This window comes from Pomacea canaliculata, linkage group LG10, assembly GCF_003073045.1.
Source record: "Pomacea canaliculata isolate SZHN2017 linkage group LG10, ASM307304v1, whole genome shotgun sequence".
Taxonomy (NCBI): Eukaryota; Metazoa; Mollusca; class Gastropoda; order Architaenioglossa; family Ampullariidae; genus Pomacea; species Pomacea canaliculata.
Genome location: NC_037599.1, coordinates 9,606,286 through 9,631,476, shown reverse-complemented (window position 1 = coordinate 9,631,476; position 25,191 = coordinate 9,606,286). Strand labels below are relative to the sequence as shown.

Below are 25,191 nucleotides of genomic sequence, written 5' to 3'. Positions count from 1 at the left end.
TTAATAATAAAATATGTTCAGGTGAAGAAAAGCGAGATGCAGACGTCAATAGCTAGTCCGCAGACGGGCGTGCCCCACAGGTCATGATGGCCAAATTTAACATTTCCGTGCCCGGATTATCCTTCCATGCTGAATATGAAGCGTCTTCGGGAAGGAAACTGGACCTCTTCATTAATAAAATCACCATCAGATACTACTGGTAAGGGGTGTAAGTTAGGAGACAAAGACTGTGACTGATTACCTGCACTACACCACAGTCACCACTACCAATATTACATTACTTGTAATAATAATGCTTGAGAACTTGTCAAAACCCAGCGAAGTTCAGGAGGATAGACTCTGTTAAATGAGAAAACCTTACACGGATAAGGAAGTCGAGGTAAATTCATTGTTTGGATGTGATGTAGAAGGTGATAAACAAGGCATGGAGCTTGCAGTTCAAAATCTTCACCAGTAGTAAATACTATGTTTTAAGAAAATGATATTAAAAGACCTCACATTAGTTTTTGAACAGCAGCTATTATTGGCATTCATTCATCGTGAAGTCAAGCTAGAAAGACAAGAAATGTAAAAGTCGTTCTCATACATTTTATCAAGCGCTTAAAACGGTCTTTTGCATTTGCTTCTGTTTCAGCGAGCCTACACTTGGTATCTTCTATTCGTTGCACTGGCGACCTCAATCAGCTCCTCGAAATGGACACTTGTCAGAGTATAAATTCAAAAATGAAGGTAGCATAAGTCAATCCTTATCTTCTAACTGGAAGGCGTTGGATACTATGTCCATCATCGTACCAGGTAAAATTGTGTTAAGAAGAAGAGAGGGTTTAACATGCTTTGAGGAGTAGAAATATTACAGTCAGTTATCGTTTTCCACGGAATTAACGGTCACACAATTTTCTTTACAATCTTTGTGTGTCTCTATCTCTTAATTCTGCTCAGAAGTTTTACTGTATCCTATATTTTAATAATGTGATAGAGCTAGCTTGATAGGACAGTGTTGTTGTCTTCATAACTATGTACGAGACTGCCGGAATTTTTCAGTTCATTTCAAGCTTATTGAAGTTTATGTGCAGCTTCAAGTCTTTAGTATGTAATGCGTTTGTGTACAGGTGACAATCTGACTTTGGTGAATAGTATGTCAGCAAACTATTCCTACGCACAGCGCTATACCACCCTTTACTGGACGTCAAATGTTGGAGACCCGGATGAAAAATTGGTCAGTCAAGTTCTGCAGTAACTCGGGTTATTTTCGTTAATACTATTTTTATACAGCAACCAAAAAACTTCAGGCTTAGCTTTGTGTACAGACACTGACACCTTCAATGTTATTTTTAACATATTTGGAATAAACTTTGAACATGTCTTTTCAAAATTGTCTGCATTATTTAATCACACTTCCTTTACTTTTGTTTTGCTGTCAGATTTTTTACATAAATATGGACTTTTGAAAAGGATAGCTGTGCCTTTGCTGGGTTTAATATTAGCTGTTGGTGTAAATGCAACGATGCATGAAGAGGGGGGAGGAAATTCCAGGCATTTGGGCAACAAAGGCAAACATACACCCACTAAAAGGCTTTAAGGTGAAAAGCCGAATGGTGCACTAAATATGAAACAAGTGTTTGTTTCTGTCCTTCCTGCAGGATGTCATCCGTATGCACGCGGAGGTTCACAATACTACGACTCCTGGTATGCACCGTTACCACTACAAAATGCACCTGGAGTACGAGGGTGCTTATGACGTGGACTTGGACGGTCGGCTGGAGGGCCCTGTCACCGACATTGTCATCCACACTGCTATAGATTTCAGGGCAATGACTAAACCTGTGAGAATAAAAATATCATTTAATAAAAATACTTTCGGATCGATGGGGAAAAAGTTATAATGGGAGAGTAAGGGAATGAACACCGTATGTCAGAGACAGAATGTTCCTGAATTCGGTCATTTATTTCGTATTCAAAGGATGGACCAATTAAAAAAATACATAAAGCAAAAAAAAAAAAAAAGTTTGCTTTTTCTTTCTTATTCCCAGCGGTTCGAGGCGGTCGTTGTCAAGCCTCTACAAAAGACTCGACAAGGTGGAACGTTCACCAGCGACAACTATCGAGACGCCGGAAGTCGTCGCTTCTCGTCGGTGGGCTCAGCTAACAGTAAGTTGTTGCCATGGTAACCTGCGGTAAGTTCGCGAAATGGTAAATCAGACCAAACTAATATCTCGTTTCCCTTGTGTGTCCATCTCGGTGGTCGCAGAGTCTATACACCAGCCGACTCGCCATGTGTGAGATGCTGGACGATGCTGGAGAAGAGGCTGAGCATGAGTGTTGAGAATGAGAAAGTCCATTTACAGTTCCATCTCTTCTGTGCAGAACACCTTTCTAGACTGGTTGTCGGAAGACACTCAGCAAGGAGGCCAGAACAAGACACAGGCGGCGAAGGCGACCCTGGCAGCACAGGGGGACAAGCTGCAAACCTCAGAAAAACTTTTCGCTGTACCCATGAGAATTTTTAGCCGACCTTCTTGGAGGATTGAAATGGACGCTCGAATCAAGTAAAGTTTCTCTGTAATTCACTAATTATTCTCGTTGCAGACAAATAGAGGTGACTGTCTTTCACATTCTTCATTTGAAATATTGTCCGACAGCTAATCCCGGTGAAATGGTTTGATATAGATATATAAAGTTAATTTTATTTAATGTCTTTTGGAAAGGTTCGGACTGAAAAAGGATAGACACATTAATACTCATATAAATTATTTTAAAACGGTATTTAGACGCACTAATACTCGTTTAAATGATGCTAACACATATATGTAATGAGACTTTCGCTAACACACATACATATGCTCATACTTATGGAGGGTTTTTTGGTGTAAATATACTTATCCGGTATATCGTTTAAACTCATCGCTGCCAATAAATTGTACGTTGTATTGTGCTCAGGACACGTTTTCGAATAAGCAAAGAACCGCATGGGAAATCTGGCAGGAAGGTTGAGGGCTTTGACAGCACGGTTAGCGTGAATATTACCATGGCAGACCCTCGCATCAAGATTTGGGCACTGAATGGCACGCTAGGCAAAGGTCAGGGGTAAGTACCACAATATGCGCAACAAAACTGAGATTTCCATTTTTCGTCCGACGAACGTTGACGAACTGTCGCAAAGTTTTATATGACTGTCATGTAATCACTTTGGTGTCGTTGTCTGTGGCAAAGTGATTACATGACAGTCATAAAAACTTTGCCAGACTTGCTCAAACATTCGTCCATATTTGTACGGGGTTAAGAAGCTGAATACTGTCAATGTGACTATGCGTGACAAATATTTACATGGAGATCATACTAACAATTTTCCATAGTCACATATTCGATAAAAATGTGACCTCTTAAGGACGATTTCTCTTTAATGTAACCTCGTATGCTTACTGGAAGTAAAACAAGTGTTCATACAATGAATTTATAATTCTTTCTTTCGTGTATATTTGTCTGTTTCTTTCATTCTTAAAAAAAAGTACGAGGTAATTGGATTATGTTCACAATGAAGTCTGTCGAATGTAATTTGCGTGTGTTGTGAACAGAATGGACTTCAACATGAGCGCAGCAATGAGCTCGGACCTTGTCAACTTCACGCTACTCTTCGACGCACAGCAACGTCGACAATGGCCGTTCTTTTACCATTTCCACAAATGGCAACTTGCGGACATTACGGCGCACAGGTCACTAAAATGTGCTGTAATAAACATACTTATCACCTTTGTTTGTGTGTGTGACAGTGTGTGAGAGAGAGAGTGAGAGAAAGAGAGCAAGTGTGCTTTGCTAGGCGTATGCGTAAGCGTATGTATAAGAGTTCCGAATCGGTCTTTTCGGTTTCATCCAAATACTGCCTGACAGTTATTTTGAACTCTTGGCTTCGTTCAGGTATGACCGCTCCTTCAGCCTGCTGTTTGACCTGGAGCGCAATGACCACTTCAATTACAACCTGACCCTTGTCTCCCCTCGCACGAATGTCTCGCACGCCATCAACTTCTCCACACACTCCCAGGAGCTGCGGACTGTGCAAGCCAACATGTATTTACATTCCGAGCAGCCGCAATGCGACATCCGGTACATAGGTAAGAGGGACGGAATGCTGGTCCTCTTTGCGGCCAATGATGCTTCTATGACCATTAACACCCTCCCCTGAACCACTACCTTTCGGCCTGTTGCAGAAGCCAGCAAATTGACGCCCAGTGGGTTGGTGACGACTGTGGATATGAATTCCACCTGGCTAAACCTGGATTTTGACATGAACATCGACTTTCTGACAGCGGGCGCCATTCGTGGTCGCAAACGCTTCATTATTGATGGCAAGGTCAGTGTGCACAGTAAATGCTGACCTCTCAACGGGGTTGGACATGTGCCAAGCTGTCCCTCCACTAAATATATATATAGTTATCTAGACTTTGTGTCATCAGTTATTTTCTGTTCCTTTATTTTGTCTTGAAAACATCTGTACATGGAAACCCATGCATGCAGGCAGACATATATGAACATAGTCTCATTTACATAGTCATACGAAGTCGCCCAGAAAAAAAAAAGATCTGTGTGTATTTTTCTACTTTTCCAGAGGGACTTGTTTAGTAAAGAATTTTTCTGCACATTATACTGAACGCTCACACTCCGGATACACTTTCCAAACAGTTGAAAGCATTAGCTCAATACCTCCCTTACTAAATTTAAACTTTTTGTTGGCAGGTTCCGTTCCTTCTAGGACCTCGTCAACTTGACATCGAGTTCTCTAGGGAATCTCGATCGCTTCCATCCCTGCTTCTGGCTTACAAAAATGTCGAAAACCACACCAGCAACGTGCTGCTGCAGCTACAGAGCAGAGACGCTGTTCTTGTGACTTTCAGCAACCGGATGGTATTTCCATTTTTCAGCCATTTGTCCTGTATATAGAAACTGCCTTTCATGATTTCGTTTCGCATCGTAGAAGATGTTATAAAAAGCTTTTCTTTCGTGATGCTAACATTTTTTTTTTCTATTGTCAAATTATTTCAGGCTGGTGCCAAAAAGAACACGACATCATATCAGTGGCGAATACACCTGGCAGAACCTACTGTCCTGCAAAACAGCATCGAGTGGGATCCTAAGAAGTCACAGGAAGTGTTAGGTGCAGCTTCTTACATCCTCCATGCTGGAGCTCACAGCCTTAAGGTCTTTGGTCAGACAATGGCTCTCAACATTCACAAAAATATCACCGACATGATAATACCATTCATAAACCAGGTAAAAAATATTTTTATCCATGTCTTGTAATATTCTTTCTTTAAAAGTGATGGACTGGCTATTCCCTCTACATACTTATCCGTCTTCTGGGATCCAGTAAAAAGGCACGAAAAGCATTGCAGCAGAATATTACGATATTGGTGTAATTTCGCCTAGGTACAATCACATTCACGATAAGTCTTTTCTTCCATACAACCTTTGTTCTGGTTCAGCTCATTGTAATGGATGTACGTGTGTGTGTGTGCGTGCGCGCGCGCAGACAGTTTCCGAAGTGGTGGACCGCATAACGAAAGCAAAGATGAAGCAAGTCGCCGAACAAGGCCTTGACCCTCGTCAGCATGTCCCGCTGCTGGTAAAGGTCATGAAGGGAGGCTTGAAGATCGTGCAAGAGCTGCAAATGTCATGGCAAAACTCTGAAACAGGCGAGTCCATGTCTTAGTTATTACTTTTTTTTCCGTGTTTTATTTGATGTTTCATTACCTTCTTTGAAAACGTCAATAACTTATGTAGTTTCTGACTGTGGATATAAACTTGTTATGATTATACACATGTATAAATAAAACTGATCACTAGTTAAGTAGCATAAGATAAAGCAACGCCATCGACTTTATCTAGTGCGTGAAAACAATATTTGTCTGATGATGCTTTCTGTATACCACAGGTCAGCTGGCCGAGTCACTGGGTGTCCACTCAGTCGTATCATACGCTATATTGGCTACAAGTGGCTTGCCTTCTTTCATACTGAAAGGACAACCTTTCTTTATCCGCCAATACATTAACTTTCGCATTCGTCCAACACTCAAGGAAATTGCATCAAGCGGCCGCTTTAACTTTTCCATTGTTTTGCCGTTCGTTTGGGACTCTATTGTGGTAAATATAAATGTCACAGTGAATACTATTATTTTGCATAGAGAGTGAGCACGTGTGTGTGTGTGTGTGTTTCAGAGAGAGAGAAGAAAAAGAGAAAGCGAAAGGAAGAGTACCTTTATAAGTACACTGATTGCACCTGCATACACTGGTTTGAATCTGCATGAGTGTAATAAATAAAATATATTGTGACGGATAATGAGATATAATAATTCTTCAAAGAAGTGGCAACCTCTGTAACTCCTTCACCCCTGTTGATGTATCTGCCCTTAGAGCATGCCACGCACCAGAATGTTGATTCGACAAACCCTCTGGTGGAAACAGCTGTTGACAATCGGGTCCAAAGCTGACCTGCCTTTCATAGCCATTGTGCCAGCCAACAGAGTGCAGATGTTTGATGTCTTCACGCAGGACATTGCAGGTGGAATGAATTACAAAAGTACTAGATAAAAACAGTCTGTTAGTGGTTATATTGAAAGCCAGTGTTAATTTGTCACACCTCCGAGACCAGTCTCATTCTAACATTAAGTTAATAAGTTAAATTTTATTTATTGTTAGTTAAAGTTTGATTTATTTAATTTTTTGTTTAAAAAACAGGTTTTCGCGGTGCAATATTATCTGTATAAACAAACTGAAGAGTACCATAATTCTCATTTTCAGTTCCCGCCCAGTCGAACTGTACGTATCTTCTTTCCACAAATTTCGACACGGGCAACTACTCAATACTGCTGTCTCATGAAGGCATAACCATGGTAACCCAAACAACAGGTCTTACCCTTGCCACAGACGGCAGACTAACCAGTCTCGACAGAAACAAGGAATTAAGGTGGATATGAAATTCTGCATGCAAGACAGCTTTTTGTTTACAATGAACTGGACCTTCGTTAAACTGAGACTTTCTAAAGCAGAGATTTCACTTACTAGGCTGGAAAGTTCTGCGTGCGTTTTAGATAGGCGTAGAAGAATTTCGAAAAATAAGTGTTTGATACATCAGGGTAAACGATAGAAGATTGCTTGTTTAGCCATTATTCTCGATGTTCTCGCAGCCAAGTTCCGGCAGCTCTGGGTGACATGGAAGTAACCTTGGAAGCAGGTCAGGTCATCGTCCGAGTTACCCCATCAAGTGCGCGTGACTGTTGACTTCTCGAACCAAATGTACGTCATCGAGACAAGCTTTGACACTCACAACAGAAGCCTGGGACTGCTTGGCATCCCCTCTCGTGACCATGGAGACGACTTCATGATGCCCGCCGGCCGTTTGGCGCCCGACTCCGCTACTTTTCTATCCAGCTACGAACTGAGCGGACAACAGGAGTGTCGAAATATCACGCCTGCTTCTTTCTATTCTGTCTGCCCAGCTGTTGTCCAGTTCTGTGCGCAGACTTTCCTCAAACCCCAGTCTGCCTTGAGCCAGTGCTTTGCCTACGTTGATCCTTCGCAGTTTTATGTAAGTTAATTTGTTGGTTTGGGTGTAAAATCACAAACATCTCATTCCTGAATTTCTCATCTTCGTCAACACTTGCTGTCGCTGATGTTTCTTCGCTGTATGGCGAACTGTCGGTACGTTTACAGCATTAATAATAATAATTATTAATAATAAATAAATAATAATCATCATGGCGTTATGGAAGACATTTTACAAATGCGCTCTCCTATAATGTGTTGTGGTCATGTCTTCGTTTTCCCAGGAGCTCTGTCTTCGACAAGGTTGTGCAGAAGGCCCATCAACTGTCAACAGTTCGTGCAACATCGTCCACAGCTATCTCAAGTTATGTAGCAGACGAACAGAAGTTGATATCAGCTCACAACTCGTCGCAGCGAACTGCGGTACGCCAGTCCTCTCTGCGTTTCTTCGTTCTGTCTTCATAACTGAAATTAAATTACTGATCCTTCCATCAAAGTAACCTCGTGATTTACTTGTATGTAGTCAGGGCCCGTACTACTATGAGAGAACGAAATTCTTTGAGTTTCAGCGGACTATTTTAGAATAAACTTAAATTTTTCCACCCCACTGATTTCTAAACTGTCAATACATATTAAAATTTTTAAAGTTGCAGTTTTCATTATTAATTAATTGCTTCAATTTTATTTATTATTTAAATAATCGTTTAAATAGCACACATTTTTGTCACAACTAGACTAAGGCCTGTTGCCCCACACACAAAACTCGCGAGTTTTTTTTTTTTTTTTTTTTTTAAAGGTAAAAGACAAAAAAAACAAAAAAACAACAACAGCAAAAAAAACAAAAAAACAAAAAACTAGCATTTAGGCAAACACGAAGCTTTCTGAAAGTTACAATTAAGGGATACATCCTTCCAATATCACCACAGGCACGTGTGCAGCTTCTACAGCCTCCTTGACAGGAAAGGTGGACATTGTTCTGTGCATGGTCCTCAGTGAACGCGGAGTGAACACTGTCGATCCCAGGGAGGTGTTAGAAAACTTTGCCGAGCTGGTCGAAGTCAGTGATTCTCGCTTGGGATTGGTTCAAGGTGAAGGAGGAAAAGCCCGCGCGCTTTTATTTGATGGAGAGTGAGTCTTTCTGAGTTGATTTTCCTCCTTAGTTTCTTTGAATTTGCTTTGTTGCGAAACTACCAGGCCTCCAAGTCACATATAAAAATGTGTTTCTTCTGGAATCTTTATTTATTTATTTTTTTAATCTACAAGTTGTGATGGTTTAGGTGTAGGCATAAACAGCCAGTACGTAGATTCTTGATGTTTTATATTAGTGTAATCTGTGTGCTCTTAGATGAACCTTCTGAATGCCGTTCTTAACTGGACAAATATTGTCGAACTTTTGGCTATATTTTTTTTTTAATGTTTTTGGCTAAATGATCGTTTTGTCAAAGTAGGTCAAACGTTCAACAATTTTCCGATTAAAACAGATTTTACGGAGGGGACCCAAATGTTCGACACGGCAAAGTCGGTGGGCATATAGTCTACTCTCTATTGGTTAGACACAAGAGAAAACCAAAGTACTTGCTAGAATATTAAAAAAAACTGCGTCTTAGACAACATGGTACAGCAACAGAAGTGACGGTTAGACTGGTTAGTGCAACTTTCAGAGGAAAAGCCTCATTTTTTTTTTCTCTCTGCGCAGATTGTTCGTGTCAGCCAGAGAAGCAAAGGACAAGAGCAGTGTCACAATGGATGCGGTGGCCACAGACCCAGCGACAGTGACGGCCATACTCAGGGCCGCGGACTACCCCTTTAGAGCGGACGCACGACGGCTGCTGGTTCTCGTCACGGACACTCAGGTACGATACGTCGCCATCTTTAGACTGACGTCACATAGACAGGTGTCGCTGTTGACATCAGGGTGCTGAATGGTTCCTGCAATCAGGGTGCGACGTGACCACTGTTACCAAGATGTTACTGCTGTTAATGTTCTCAAAGAGACTGCATGCAATTCTGCTTCATAACCTCTTATTATTTTATGGGGCCCAGCAAACCCGCCTTTAATGAATCTTTAGAAGAGTGAAGGGGGACACGGCCAGGTGTGGTTAAAACACTCGCTTGGCACTACAGTGAGCTATGTCACGAGTATGTCCTGTCGGGACCTTCTCTGTATGCAACACCCGTTTGCAGCTTGCAAGGCTAGCCCGTCAGGAGTTTTCTCTGGGTGCACAGGTTTCCTCCACACCTCCTCTCTTTACATCATCACTCTCGTGATGCAAAATCACTTCTAGTTGGAAGCACTTTCCTGTCACCTCACCCAACCAGTGATGATTAAAGAAAAAAGCAGGAAAGAAAGAGAAAACTTAATATATTCATTTTTTCATGCATGCGCGCGGTTTATACGCAGGTGTGTTAGTGTACTGAATCGTTTGATTTGTATATTTAATAAATACAGCCCGATGAAACAAAACTTTTAATCCGTTGTCCTAGGGATATGCTTATAAAGGAATGCGGGTTTTTTTCCCTCTTCTTCAGCATGAAGCATGTTGCACCTCCGACTCGGAAAGTCTGGCTCGAGCACAAGAGAAAGTGCTGCGTAGTGGAGTCTCTGTGATCCTGGCTTCTGACGATGCTCACCTTGCCGACCAGCAGGTGACAGGCGTCACGTGGGATAAAAAGAGTCTGGGCGGAGGAATCAGTGAGCAGGAAGCTGACATACCTCAGGTACTGCTTTTCTATGTTGTATACTATGTCGGTAATGGCTGCTTCCACAAGGGAAGAATATAAACTGCTTGCCCTTCAGATTTTTTAAAAATGCTTTATCGAAAATATATATTTCACAGTTCAGTTTATAAGAGGCATGTCGGAAATGAAATTTTGAATGATGTCATTATTGCTAACGTGCTTTGCCTACAGACTGCGCTGGGACGACTGGTGAAGAGAGCCACGGTTTGTGGATGAGCCTGGACATCCTGGAGAGGGGCAAAGCGGAGCGCTTGAGGAAGCTGAACAAACTCTTCCTTAGAAGTGGTACAGGCGTCAGCACCATCAGCCTGCTTCTAGACACAAACTTTTCACCTTCAATCCATGATGTCAGTACTTTGTAAAAAGTGGCATAGGCAAGGTTTTGGAGATTATTTCTGTTAGACTGGAAAGATGTGAAATACAATTTGCATCGTCATGACAATGGCAGGGTATCCAATGTATCCAATAATAAGATTGTGCTGTACGGTGGATGTACGATGTCTCCTTTCATTTTTTTCACTTTTAGCTATTGATTTACATTGCTTCAAGGGTACGATGAAACCAAACATTTCCTAAGGAAATAAAAACTACTTATACAAGAATATTATTCACGTCGGGTATTTTTTTTTAAAGGTGAATGCACAATACCCTTCAACTTTACAGATAAAACAGTATTGTAACAAGACAAAACAGCATGACTTGAAAAGATGAATGTCAGCCTGATCTTTCTTTATGTTGTAAAACTATAAGTACAGTTCCTTGTTATTTTCTTTTTTCTGGCTTTATTGTTTATTCTGCTGACAGCAGAATTAGCAAAAGATCACAAGTCAGATCCTCTAATTAAAAAAATATAGATTCTAACAAAATAAGACATTTAATATTGCACAAAATATAGATGTGTGTAAATATAGGCATATATTACTTTAGAAAAATTGTGCAAAAAGATCATTTTTCTAAACAAAAATGTATAGAAACTGTGCAGCTGAAATAAATCTGATTAACAAAATGCATAAACGCAAAATAAAATGCCCCCAAACCACATAACATGATAAGGTACCATATCATCAAGGTACAGATTTTTAAAGAAAAAGTTTAGCCAGTGAAAATGTAAAAAATTTCCATGGATTTTCTCTCCCCATTAAGCAATACGAACGAGCAGGAATCACAACCAGAATTCAGCAAGATATGAACATTTTCTGCATGTGCATTTCATTATGCTCACACTTCTTATCTAAACTCAGCTTACACAAAATGACATCATGCAGAAATTATATTAGTTAATAAATGTGGAGATTTAGTTTCTACACAATTACAAAAAATACCAACACTTGATCTAATGATTTGCAAAGAGAGATCAAAGAATTAAAAATGAGATTCACTTTGTCTTCATCAAACACACACAAAATATCACCACCTTAACAGGCACTTGTTAATGGTGTTGGGTAACCAGGTAACCCCACTAGGTTCTAGGGGATGGCTAATGCAACAGGTAATACTAGCATTTTTGTGATGATTTTAGCTGTCTTTGCCTATCTTTCAAGTCTACATCTCTACAGCCACATGTAAATATATATATGGCACCTGATCTGTAGAATTAAACATGAACATTGACTCGTTATGGTGTGGAATTAAAAGGCACGCAGCATGTGGAAAACTAACCAAATAAAAGTATCATTAATGCATTTTACAGATAGGGCCTGATTTGTGCATTAGTATCAGAAATAATAAAAGCCCACAAAACAAGAACAATAATTACTTATCCTCAAAACAACAAATCCTACTCATGATGCTTTCTCCATGCATTGCAGAAATTATATCCAGTCTCCACACCTATGGAAACACTCTAATGTTAAAAATGTGACTATAGCCCACAGCCAGATGGATGAATGCCCAACAATTTATAATATTGGCTATTCAATAGACAGTATATTTTACTGTGATTTAAATGTCGTTTTCGGCCCTATGCTCCACTGTGGGTGATTAGGAACAAGAAGAAATGTCTTTTTTCTTATTCCTGACCTCTTTCTTTTGTTGCAACAGTACAAAGCCTGTTTATGTAGAATGATGACCATCATGAAATTACTTGAGTTTAGCAGCTGACATATAGGCAGTGCCTAGCTTGCGTTGTCGTCCTTGTCCAAAACTTTGGACAGTCAGTTCTATCTCATATTCACCAATCTGGCAGTTGGAATGGCCATCCTTATCTATCAGCAAGCAAATGGTGTATGCCGCAACCTCAAACTCCGGGCTCGAACCAACAAAAGCAGCTGCACATGGGTTTGCTAGCTACTCCACGCCAGTCAAACTGCATGGCAATCAGACGCACCACCTCATCATCTCGCACCTGCAATATTGTGAAGGTATAACTCACATCACTGTTCAATGTGATAATGTGCTGCATGACAAAAAATCCTCAGCATGTAGGTGAAATTAAGATATGAGCCATTAGACATTTACAGCATGCAGTAAAAGAAGAAGATAGCCAATAAGAAGTCAAGATCATTATGGATTCATGCATCTTTTTTAATAGGTATACCCATTTGGAGGCATCCCTACACACACTTTATCGAAAGTGAGCTTATACACACATATTCTTTCTCACGCCAAGACCAACCGTTTCTCGGCGGAAAAATCCATGGTAGTTGATGTTGCCCGCCTTCTCTTGCAAATAGAACTGAATCCAGTTGTGCAGACCAATGATTTCATTTCCTCGTCCCTCCCCTACAAATACATGCTCAAAACTGCATGAATTGTCTCCCCTGAAAAAAAAACTCAAAATATTTTACTATGATTACAGACAGGATATTTAACAACAGATACTCATTAGAATGTAAACTCTACCGTTTTGGGCGCTCTGCTACTTTGCAACTGGGTTCGTAATTTTGCTTCATAATGAATCATTACCTTATTCCTTATCCTTCACAAAATCATTTTCAGTGTTACAACCATTTAAAAAAAATATTTAATGCATTCCTACTTACCTGGCACCTTTACGTCTGTAAAGTTGGAACCAGGTGTCATGGAGCAATTTTTTGAATTTGACATCATCTACGGGAGCAGCTCCTTTTGACACAAGAAACTTATGAGCTTCCTGCATTACTTTTGTCTTCATAATGGCATCCAGGAAATCACTGTTTTCCTTACGTTCCTCCCACGTGACAGATTCTTCCTTTGTCACATCCATTTCATAGTTATCTAGCAGGTTTCTGAAAGCTGTATATACAAAACTGTTTTTCTTACATGCATATTATAACATATGCAGATTGTCACATTTTTTAAAAAGTTTATGAACCCAACAATTTAAGTTAAATGTTCTAAACCAGCTCATGTGACAAGAAAACAATTCTGGGACTTTAAAAGTTATTCCAGTGAGTAGTAACTTACTCCTGTAAGTCTCTCTCTTAAATAGCTTCTCTTCATCCACCCATGTAAACAAATTTTTGGAGGCACTGTCAGTGTTTGTATCCCTTATATTTCTGATGAATCCTGCCAAGAAAACACATGAAAATCATAATTTAAAAAGATTTTAAAAGTTTTACTGAAAATTAGAATACAAGCAAAGTCATCATATATCATAAAGCAAAAATCTCAAATTTAGTTATGTGAATATGTGTGTGTGTGAGAGGGGGGTGAGAGCTTGCATTCAGTTTTGTACTAGATTGTCTACCACATAATTTATTTAAAAAAATATGTATTATTCATTATAAGTTTTCTGATAAATGTGTATTTGAGATTCACAATAACCTAAAACAATAAATATAAGAAAGCATGGAGCAGTACCTGATTAAAAATTATGATTTAAAATAACCTTTACACACCTTGTAGATTTATTTCATATTCCACTCCTGGGTAGCATTTGTTGGTGTCAATCTCCCATAGCTTTGTAAGAATTTCTGACAGTTCTTTGTCTGGACTGAATCTATATAAACAAACAAACCAAACCCTACTTGTTATGGGGAAAAGATTAAAATAATACATACAAAAAAATAAACAAATAACACTGATTCATCATCTGTTACATCGGGTTATGATTTCCTCCTAAAACAAACTTCACAAGAGAATAAACTGACATCTTTGATTAGCTTTTCATAAACTTTATTTTGTCCAGTTTCATATTATACTCTTGGCCTATTGTAACATTTGCTCTTGGACTAGAGACCTGATTGAATTTATAATATGCATAACCAGGGAGATAAACCCATAGGCCTTTGTTAACAGTTTTACCAATATAATTGTGCTGCGATGGAAATAGCTTTAATTAAACTGTCATACTTCTGCTCCTAGTTTATGTGTGACTCACCCGCACCCATCTACAACCCACACATATACACACACCTTCATCTACCTCATATAATTCAGTTTTGAAGACTGTATCAAAACATGTGTATAGGAAGAAATGAACATTGATATATAAGCCATCATAGACCTACAAATATTTTAGTTTTATAATTTTATAATTTTCTTCTGTCGCAGCTATAGATAAGTGCACCAGATAGCGAGTGCGTCTCCGGTCACACCATCATCTCAGCCACGCCCACTTCCCCCAACTTACCGATCGGTTTATACCGATTTATAACGCTTTTCTTTATACTGAAATTTGTAAAAATATTTTAATAATTTACCCTTCTGAGCTTGAAAAATGCCTCTACAGTTATTAATTGTAGCCATTAGCTAGCAGTAGTGTATATAGATTTATGTCTCACTTGAATAGTAAAGATCGATGCTATTTTTATGTTTCAGCCTTGCGCTATTTGAAAATATACTGCACGTCAATCTTACAAATTATTCTTTATTTTCAAATTACAACGTTGCTTAGAAAATAAGGAAAATATCTTATACCGGGTTGGATCGGCCATGATGTGCACGCTTCGATGAATCTTTATTTTTCAACTTTGACCCATATGTTCACGTGTGAGGTGTGAAGCCATATGAACGCAATTACCATTGGCTACATTTTCTGTCTCGGGTATCTTTCAGACCAATCAGATCAAAGGAAAGTCTCCAGTTTGTCGAAAGTCTGAAGCATGGCGATACACGATTATCTGCAGAAAGAAGTCCTGGATGGATTCGATAATTACAAGGTACTGTCAAATAAATGTTAGCTGGCGTCTACAATATTTAAGTTAAACAAAAATTTGGATTTGATCGGCTTTAATATAAATACATGTGATATGTATTATTGCCTTGTTAAACATTGTTTAACTAAACACTTGGTCACGCCGGCGTTGTACATGATCAAACAATATGAAGATATATAAGAAACTTCATTATAATCTAAGGCAGACTGACATGCGATCAGTCTAATCATCACAAGTTTCGTGTTCACATCTTTTTCATTTTTTAATGACATGAATATTGTACATTAAATACAAAAATTTCTTATATTTTGGTCCAACTCAAAATGTCCAAATTTGTTAGAACACAGACTTTTTTCCTTCAGTAAAGGGTTATGCATTATTTGTTTATTTTTCAGTATAGTGCCATTGACACGAGTCCTATTAGTAACTACATCTACCATCCATTCTGGAACAGGATAGTTAAGGTAACTTATTGCTTTTGTGAATGCTATTTTGTCCAACTTATACAATAAATTGAGGATAAACTTTGATATGTTTCAGTTTTCCATAGTGCTGTTTGCCTTAGCTAGGTAAAATACCAATTTATTAGATAATGTATGTTTTTTACACAAGGATTTAGGATCTGTTACCTGGGATTTATTATAAGCTTAATTAAAATCTAGAGGTGTGTTTTTTCATGTTTTCCATTGGTCTGGAAGTTCTGTTTCTTTATACTCATGATTGAGACATTTTTCAGGAGAATATGCTATCTTAGAAATGTAGAGAAACTTTACTCCTATTTACTTTTAATAACATAATGATTATATTACCTTGGACCATATTTTTACAAATGTGATTTAACACATTATCTCACACTGTTTGAATCCTGAAATCCATTGCAAAATAGTATCGAAGAGTGGTTTTTTATTTTTACTTATTTTAAAGATGATGCTTAGGTTTAATGTACCTGAATTATTTTAATGTACTTTTCTTAAAGCATCAAAAATTTTAATACTTTTCAGCTGGTGCCAGTGTGGGTTGCTCCAAATCTCCTGACATTTTCTGGCTTCGTGCTACTCATTGTTAACTTTGCAGTGCTGACATTCTATGATCCACACTTTTATGCCTCCAGTAGGGACCATCTAGAGAGTCCACCCATCCCTAACTGGGTTTGGCTTATGGCAGCTCTCAATAACTTTCTTTCACACACATTAGGTGAGCTGTTAGTTGGAAAGATGTAAACCATTTCATACATAGGGATTAGGTAATATTTATTGGCTGGTGTCACTGCATTGATTTAACTCATGGTTAATAAAATTCTTGTATCATAACATGTAACTAACTTGTGTTGTTTACATTTATTTTACTTTTTGCTGATACCAGCAGTTTGCTATTTCGTAAATTGTGTGAAACTGATCGATTGTTTTAACTAAAATTAATTGCTACCTATGTAGATATAATTTCTTGTCTTGTTGGTGACTTCAAGATCTTACAGTCCTGAATTAGTTTCTGGTGATCAAATAGGTCTTTTGAAATAAATAATGAACTCTATAGGATTATTAACATAAGCTCTTGAATAGATGGATTTATCAGATGTAATTGCAAGAGTTCAAGTCTTTTGCTCGGGAGGAGTGTTAGTGGAAAATATTAACATATCACACCTCATTAATTATTAGAATTCTTTTCCTTGTTAATTCACATTTAAGTTAGGCTTGAAAGTTCAGGTTTTGTTAATTTAGCATATTATGCAGATTTTCTAACTTGCATGGCATCTTAATAATCACATAATTGGTAATTTATTTCAGATGGAATTGATGGTAAACAAGCACGCCGCACCAAATCCAGCTCCCCGCTGGGCGAACTGTTTGATCATGGGCTTGATAGCTGGGCAGCATTCTTCCTGCCTGTTGGCCTGTACTCTATATTTGGGCGTGGAGAATATGGAGTTTCTGTGTACCGTGTATACTTGGTTATGATTGGCATTATGCTGTGCTTCATCACTTCCCACTGGGAGAAATATAATACAGGCATTCTTTTTTTGCCTTGGGGATATGACATTGGTCAACTGGTAAGTTTATTCTTATTAATGATTTTATTGTTCCTTATATTCCTATGTGAGGGAGTAAGTTTTGTATGGAGCTAACATCATTTATTTTTAAATGGAATAACATAGCAACAGTCTTTTTAATCTTTGTTATGTGCCACTTCTTGCTCTTTCTTACAAAGCAGGGAAAGTCCTTTTGTTCAGAATACTGTGTCATTCCAAACAAATCTTTGAAACATTTACTTTTCAGAAAGTGATTTTTGCCTTTATGATTGTGTTCTAAACGTTTCCTAAAAATAAATGAGCTCTTCTAAAGGGTGGGGAGCCCAAGAGTGTAGTGATCAAAACATTCTTTTGCCACTGCTGCATTGAAAGGCTGTGTGTTCAAATCTTGCCTGGGGACTCTTTAAGTGACATCTGTTCACAGGGCTGGCTGTTAGGGGTTTTCTCCAGGTACTCCAGTTTCCTCCCCCTGCTAGTTCAAAATCACCTCTAGGCGGAAACAGGTTTTTACCAAACCACCAACCTACCAGAAAGGGGCGATAATTTCCAAGATAACAAAGCATTTGACTTGCCAGTTTCTTTCACCAGGCACACACTTGCAGTTGCCACGACATGTACCAATTTATAGAGTCTTGTCTTAGTGAAAATGTAAAAGTGTTTGATATTTTGAAAGCATATCTGGTATTGTTCCTATGTGCAGGGGATGACATTGGTGTATTTGATCACCTTCTTCTATGGTTATGAAGTGTGGAAATTTACCTTGCCTCTCTTACACATCTCTACAGCAGAGTTCTTTGAAATGTGCTGTTACTGTGAGTTTCCTTTTTCCTACAGTAAACACGAGTAACTAGAAAAGACCTTGCACACATACACATATGCAGGAACTACTTAGATTATAGCCATTAGGAAGCACTCAGAGGATACAGACAATACATGTTCATAGGCATCATGAATTTTCCTTTTTTTAATATTGCTTCAGTCGCCATTTAAAAATGCCATTTTTAGTTCAGTGTCGACATAAATTTAGTAAATTTATTTTTTAATTTATGTTGCAGTGGGATTCTTTGGCTTAACATTTCCATTCACATTTTGGAATATTTACAAGTGAGTTTTTTTTTTTCCAACCATCATTCACATTATACTTTAACAGGAAAGATCCAAGACGTAGTGCTGTAAAATGTCATTTAGTAAGTGAAATGAGTGAACATATTTCTCACAAATATAAATGCTACTATAGTAAATAATAAAAATAAGGGTTATTTATGAAGTGCTGTGTGCAGCCTTCAAAGGTGGCTCAAAGCGCTTGCCATTTTCAAATGTACAAAATTAGATGACGTTTAAGGTACATTAATCTAAGACTATATGCAACATATAGAACAGATTTATCCCTTTCTCTTCCAATGATGCAAATATAGGCATATCAAATTTCAGGCAACATATAACACAAAGTTACATGGACAAAAGTACTGTTCTGTTTGTGTGTGGTGGGGAGAGCGTGATTTGGTAGTAAAAATTAGAGTTTGGGGTTTTTTTTTTTTTTTTTTTAGTTGGGCATATATGCCAAGAAATCAAGATAGGTGTTCTAGTTTGATCTTTTCAGTGTTGATCTGGATGTGAGGTTGACATGATAGTAACTGTAGATAATTAGCAAGCACTATAAAGTCATGGGATGTGATCTATATAATTTGGTAGATCTTATGCTGACAAATCTGGAAAGATGAGACCTTTTGGCGAAGCCATGCGACCCCTTGTATCGACATTGGTCCTGTTTGGGTTAATGTTGCTATGGGCAACTTTCTCTCCATATGGTATCTTGGACAATCAGCCTCGTCTCCTCTACTGGACAACTGGCACAGCCTTTTCAAATATTGCTGTATGTTTTTTATTTATGGATCACTACTGCATTATGAGCTACCTGATGTTTGAACAGTGAAGTTTTATTTATGTATTTTAGATAATGTCAGCTTATTCTTTCCTTGATTTCTTCTCTTTCTTTAAATAAACAGAAATCTTTAGAAGTAGACTTTTGCTCACAGCATAAGCATGATGTATTTTGCAGTATAGAGACTAGAAACCTGTATAATAAATTCCAGCACAACATGTAAAGAGGCAGAGTAATTTCCCAGTCCTGATTAATTGGAAAATACAGACTACAAAACTGGCAACATGTCTCGGGGCCATTAATTTCTTAAGTATTTTGCAGTGATAATGCAAAAAAAAAAAGAAAAAAAGACAATGGTGTATTTCTAAAAATTGTAAGTGTTACATCTTCATGCTGAATGTTCTCCATGTGTAGATCATTTTGATTTGCAGACCTCTTAGAGTATCTCTTGTTAGTATTTTTTACATGTACTGTCATATTTATAAAATGGTTATTTGCTTTTCTGCTCCCAAGTGATAATTAGTAATTGTATTTTGCTGTCATTTATTACAGTGCCAGCTTATAATTGCGCAGATGTCAAACACACGATGTGAACTCCTGAATTCTAAGTTATTGCCTCTCTTCTTTATTGTGGCTATGTCCCTTTTGATGCCACTTGGTATATGGGAAGTTTATCTACTTTGGGTGTACTGCATTTATGTCACCACAACACACATATGGTTTGGCATTTCAGTGGTGAGTATATTTTTTAATAATTTAAATGTCATTTTTGTTCATTTCTTCCTAGTTTTTTTTTATATCTAAAGAACATCCTGTAATGTGAAGTTTTGTGGTGAATTGGTAAGCACAGTAATTTATTGCCTTTTCCAGATTAAAATTCAGTTGCAGTTTTAAAATATGCCCATCGTTCATCTTTTTGGATGTTTGTTTTGTGGTTTTAGAATGTTTATCTTGGTTTCCACAAGAACTTCATATATATCACAGTCCTGATATTTTGTATATTTCAGGTACAGGAGATGTGTATGCATTTTAAAATCAATGCCTTTTCAATCAAACCTGAATTGGATGTGGAGTGATCAGCAAGAACTGTGCACAAAGCATACGCTACAGTGATTGTGATCTCAGCTACTAATGACAGACTTTCACTCAGTCCCATTGTATGCTTGATACTTCATTAGCCTGTCATTAATTAATAACTTCAAGTTCAGTGCCAGAGGTTGGAGTGCTGTTTTTTAATTTATACTGAAAGGTGCAATGATGACAGGAGCATTTCACACTGTGATGCAAACATTTTAAACTTACTAATCCTTAAATGAATGTGTTAAGTGTGCTAATGTCTTTAAACATAACATCTTTGGTGCTTTAATCTGGTTTAACTTTGTGTAGGGTAACTTTGGGGTGTGCACAGTTGCAAGAGGAATTTGCTAGATAATGACAGTCAAGATTTTTATTTGGTTATGACCTTGTGCAGAAAATGCAATTGGAGTGAAGTAAGGAGGTACCTGTAACATAAACATAATAAATTGCTGTTCCCCCCCCACACACACACAACCTGAGACACTACTTATGCATTTTTTGTCCCACGTGTCCTCTCTAATCTGTGTATCCTCACTTTTATACCTGCACACCTACCCATGTGTATGCACGTAGGTAAATGGTCCGATAATTTTAGGTGTGTAATACATCATCTTAATCACATGTTTGTAAAAGTATTTCCATTTCCAGCATGTTTCAGTATGGCTAGTTGACTGATACAGAGCTTTGTTAGTCATGGCATTCTCATCTTTTCGAAAAAGTGTTTTATAGAAGTGTAATAATTCTTCTCTCCTTTGATTTGCTTGTTAATTTATTCATGAATTTAACAAGTAACATGTAATATTAATACTAATAGGTATCTCAGGGAGTTGAAGTGGAGCAAAGTATTTGTGCTTATTTGTTGAAAGTAAGTGTTCTATCAGCAGTATTAATTACTGCATATGCAGATGCTTCATTTTGCATAAGCAGTCATTTGGAATCATGTATAGTCATTAATTAAATTTCTGACCTGTATCATTTTTGTTATGATTTTGCCTTGATGTTGCATCAGAGACTACTTATAAGCATGCAGCTTGTGCAACAATGTTATTTGTTGAGACTGAATGTGTGGTTTATCAATTTTTAAGAGAGAGAGGTGTGTGTGATTTCATCAAAATAAGACTCTTTTTCAAAGAACTAAAAAGGAAAAAAGAACTGTGCTTCCAGATCTAGTTCTGTTTAAGATTAGAGAACTAGTCTTACTCCTTTCTACATTTTTTTTGTCACAGTATGCCTTGGTCTGTGTTATCAGTCTGCTTAAATATTTTTCCTTTTTTTATTTCTTATTTTAAAGAGAATTAGAGAATCTAGTGTATTTTTTTTAACAAAACTTGTGGTCTTACTAATTTTGTGGAGAAGTTGGACAGTTGTAGAATTTTTGTGAAAAAAGTCAACCACAGAACTTGAATAATCCAGTAATGTTTAAAATGTTATGCTTATTTACTGTATTGTTATGACATGGTAGATGCAGTATTGCGGTGTCTTAATGTGTGTCAATTGATGTTAAAAAAATTAAATGATCCTGTCTTCAGAGAACATGCTAACCATATCATCTATACGTGTCGAAAGCATATCCATCTTGGTGTAGAAGCATGTTCCCCTTAAATCTGCTTGATATGGAGATAAATAGCACAAATAATAATTGCTGATAAGCTAGTCTTTTTCTCTGAACCATAACCAGTTGTATTCATTGTGTGTTGGTGCATCTTAATTTTTGAAATCTGCTCAAATACTGCTTTACAAATTTGTGTTGTATGCTGTATATTGTATAAAATATGTGAATTGTACTTTGATTTGTTTAGACTTATGACCATGAGGTCAAAATTTGCACATAAATTGTTTTGATTACCTTTTTTGTTGTTGAATTTTTAGCTTTACCTGGATACATGCCAGTTTCTTGTTTATAATGGCAGTTTTCTCATGTAAGATTTTCACCACTCCAATTAGCATCAATCCCTGTGCAAAACATAGTAGTAGTGTTTTCTTGTAAAATAAAATGCTGTAGAAATACACTTAGCTAAAGAAAGTATTGCTTTTCAAAGGGCACAGAAAGTCTGAAGTCTCTACACTCTAGCATCTGTCTTCTTGCCTGAAGACTTCTAAGTTGTCCTTTCTTGGTGTCTTAGACTAGTAGTGCTGCAACATCACTATTTCTAGTTCTTTTTTGTGTGTCGTTGTTTGAAACATTTTAGCTGCTAACCATGATATTACATGCAGACTGCAGTTCACTTTGAGTTTGGACCAGTAGCCCTCAAAAATAGTGTTTGAGGTCAAGGGTCAGTAACATGTTGCTAAACACTTTGCTAAAATGCTTATTCAATCCCTGGTTTAGCTGACTGTCAAACAATGTGATATGCTGTGCAGCTATATATATCACTTTAGAACTTGCTATTTTACATCTTCCCACCATCCATTCCATGTCTTTTGTAGCCTGTTAATTTTATTTTGGCTTTTACATTGTGATTGTTTGGGGTTAAGCAGGGTGGTCCCATGCACATCTGGCTGGGTGACGAGGAAATGTGGTTATTCATTTTCTAGTTAAGACATCAGGCGCACCTGTCAGCAATACAGTGAGGGTTAGCTGTCCTGGGTTCAGCTCTTGTCTCGGGCATGCTGTTCGTTCTCTGCATGTGGCATCTGTTTACAGGATGTGCTGCCTTGCTGTAATATAGCCTAAAAGTGTAAAAACCCCAATTTCCCCAGCTCTAGTTAAGATGAGTGATATTTTATTTGAAGATGAGTGAATTGTTCTTTCAAATATTGTTGCAAGTCATGGTTTATGCATGTACCACAGACTAAGATGATCATTGCAACACAATGTCAACATAAAAAAGCATATTTACAGGTGCAAAACAGGTGAAGGTATAGATTTAGTCTGCAGCATATGTTTATAATTTGGCTTTACTGCACAGTAAATTAATATAATTGATTTATGGTGTAGTTTTTTTTTTGGAGGGGAGAGTGAAGCTATTCACTGTACAAATGAATAATTTTTTTTCTAGTCCAGCAGTTTGCATAGTATATGGAAGCAAAAGTTCATTATCGTTGAGGACTAACGTGTAATTTTTTTAGTGATATTAAAAATTATAGCAAATAATTTCTTGCAAGACAGAAACGTGAAAATAAGCCTTTTGCATACTGTTTGGAAAGTAAACTTCTGTTTAATTTCTCAGGGGAATGGAAGTTCCATTAGTTAATGTATATTTGTGAAAATGTGTTGTATAGTACAGATGTTAGAAATATTTAGTTTTGTTTACTCATGCCTCACTAGCTGGCAGTGTTATATAGACTTCAGGGTTAACAGGTTGAAGATATTTTTGCTAAATGCACCAGGTTTGCACCATACCGAGTATACAGAGATAGCTGTCTAAAAGGCATACTCAGCATGAAACAAAAGTTGTCCTGACATTCCTGTAGTCTGTCACCGCATACTCATTATAGTGGCCAGAGGGTTAGGGTTAGTAATATTATGTATATAATACTATGTAGATGTCACAGCATATCTCAGTATTCAATGCTCTACACTAACAAGGGATTTAACTCTCTGGCCACTATACTGAGCATGCGGTGACAGATTACAGGAACGTCAGGACAGTTTTTGTCGCATGCTGAGTCTGGCTTTTAGACAGCTGTCTATGTATACTCGGTATGGTGTGAACCGGCTGCTAAATGTGATAACATAAGAATCGTGACAGGAATGATAGCTGAAGCGTGTGTGCAGACATCTTGAGAAACAAATCTAGGACACAGCTTCCCCAACTCAAAAGACAATAAATGCAGCGAAGAGAAAATGTCCTAGGAAAGAAGCACCAGCAGTTGATGTCTGTGCAAAAAGCTTTTAAAAACATGTTCATGTTTATTGCCTATGTGCTGATTTGTATTGAAAAGAGACTGTGGTGGTAGGTTTAATACTTGTTCTGCCCTAGCAGTTTCTTAGGCTAAGTTGTTCCTGAGTTGATAATGACTATGAACTCTGATTCCAACACCATGTGGTCCATTTTAGTGTTCGTTTTTTTTTTTTGTTGTTGTTTTTTTTTTGTGGTTTTATTTTTAGCATCAAAGTATGCATACTTTCACATTGGTGAAAGACTACACCATTAAGTTTGGGTGGGAGTGGGGGTGCTTTTTATAAATAATTTGGAGGATACCTGAGACTGCCATCATATGTTTGAACTTTTTAAAATTTAAACTTCAGAATTGTGAAAGTGTTTCCTTGTTTACTTTCTTTGCATGCTGTTGCTAAGATGGTGAAGTGTCCAGCAGTTCCTGAAAAAATTCAACTTGCAATGTATTCATTGAGTTCATTTTATTAAAAAGAAAATGAATTGCTAACATGCATATGTTGTATTTGTTATAAACCAATATTGTGTTTGCTGTTTATAAATTTCCCATTCCTTCGGATATTAAGGTTGGTTGTTGTTTTTACCCTGACATTGCAGTGTTTGTGATGTCCTGAAGGTGGGGTTGGGCATGTAGGGTAGGTGCAGATGGGTTGTTTGTCAGGAGTGTTGTATCTGTGTTAACTCTGAGGGGAGATTTACAATATGAAGAGCATGATTTAGGTGATGAGTTTGAAGGTTTGAGAAAGAAGTTTTCACCCGCATGGGTGTAGTGGTGGTTTTACCTGCCTCAGCAGAGAAGCTGTGTATGGAGGTTGTCAAAATTATCTTGAGCAGATTTTAAAGACCATGACAATGTATGGTGTCCTAGCAGGCCCAGAGACCACACACCCATAATCCAACTTTGATGGCAATATAATCTAGTATTGATGGCAGTAGAGAGTGGTACAGGTAAAGTGACTCGTTCTGCGTTCCTTTTATTCTTGATGATCAACAAGAGGATGTCAAGGGCTTGAAGAT

The 25,191-nt window shown here is 37.8% G+C and overlaps 3 protein-coding genes across 3 annotated transcripts; 2 read left to right on the top strand and 1 right to left on the bottom strand.

The window, feature by feature from the left end:
• The first annotated feature begins 86 nt into the window (after positions 1-86).
• On the top strand, positions 87-7,408 carry LOC112573705. The gene is made up of 17 exons (XM_025254286.1): positions 87-199; positions 635-729; positions 1,110-1,216; positions 1,641-1,720; positions 2,031-2,148; positions 2,365-2,546; positions 2,938-3,084; positions 3,573-3,710; positions 3,913-4,106; positions 4,203-4,345; positions 4,729-4,896; positions 5,035-5,262; positions 5,522-5,684; positions 5,924-6,132; positions 6,403-6,550; positions 6,790-6,955; positions 7,176-7,408. The coding sequence occupies exons 1-17, from the start codon at positions 87-89 to the stop codon at positions 7,267-7,269; spliced, it is 2,493 nt and encodes an 830-aa protein (XP_025110071.1). The 3' UTR covers positions 7,270-7,408.
• Positions 7,409-10,971: 3,563 nt separating this feature from the next.
• LOC112573301 (poly(U)-specific endoribonuclease-B-like) lies at positions 10,972-15,212 on the bottom strand. The gene is given in 7 exon segments (XM_025253531.1): positions 10,972-12,537; positions 12,539-12,616; positions 12,887-13,031; positions 13,254-13,485; positions 13,657-13,758; positions 14,091-14,191; positions 15,112-15,212. Coding segments are annotated over 7 exon segments (861 nt in total). The 5' UTR covers positions 15,129-15,212; the 3' UTR covers positions 10,972-12,351.
• Positions 15,213-15,243: 31 nt separating this feature from the next.
• Positions 15,244-24,664, top strand: LOC112573300 (ethanolaminephosphotransferase 1-like). Its single transcript, XM_025253530.1, has 9 exons — positions 15,244-15,353; positions 15,746-15,814; positions 16,352-16,544; positions 17,135-17,397; positions 18,077-18,188; positions 18,432-18,480; positions 19,069-19,249; positions 19,811-19,993; positions 20,266-24,664. Exons 1-9 carry the CDS (start codon positions 15,297-15,299, stop codon positions 20,332-20,334), a joined length of 1,176 nt encoding a protein of 391 aa, XP_025109315.1. The 5' UTR covers positions 15,244-15,296; the 3' UTR covers positions 20,335-24,664.
• The last annotated feature ends 527 nt before the right edge of the window (positions 24,665-25,191 follow it).

Excerpts from the sequence above, each read along its gene's own strand:
- LOC112573300 (XM_025253530.1), top strand. The coding sequence starts at position 15,297 with ATGGCGATACACGATTATCTGCAGAAAGAAGTCCTGGATGGATTCGAT. Across the intron at positions 15,815-16,351 it reads TCTGGAACAGGATAGTTAAG|CTGGTGCCAGTGTGGGTTGC; the intron begins GTAACTTATTGC and ends AATACTTTTCAG. Across the intron at positions 18,481-19,068 it reads ACATTTTGGAATATTTACAA|ATCTTATGCTGACAAATCTG; the intron begins GTGAGTTTTTTT and ends ATAATTTGGTAG.
- LOC112573705 (XM_025254286.1), top strand. The coding sequence starts at position 87 with ATGGCCAAATTTAACATTTCCGTGCCCGGATTATCCTTCCATGCTGAA. Across the intron at positions 5,263-5,521 it reads TAATACCATTCATAAACCAG|ACAGTTTCCGAAGTGGTGGA; the intron begins GTAAAAAATATT and ends GCGCGCGCGCAG. Across the intron at positions 5,685-5,923 it reads ATGGCAAAACTCTGAAACAG|GTCAGCTGGCCGAGTCACTG; the intron begins GCGAGTCCATGT and ends TGTATACCACAG.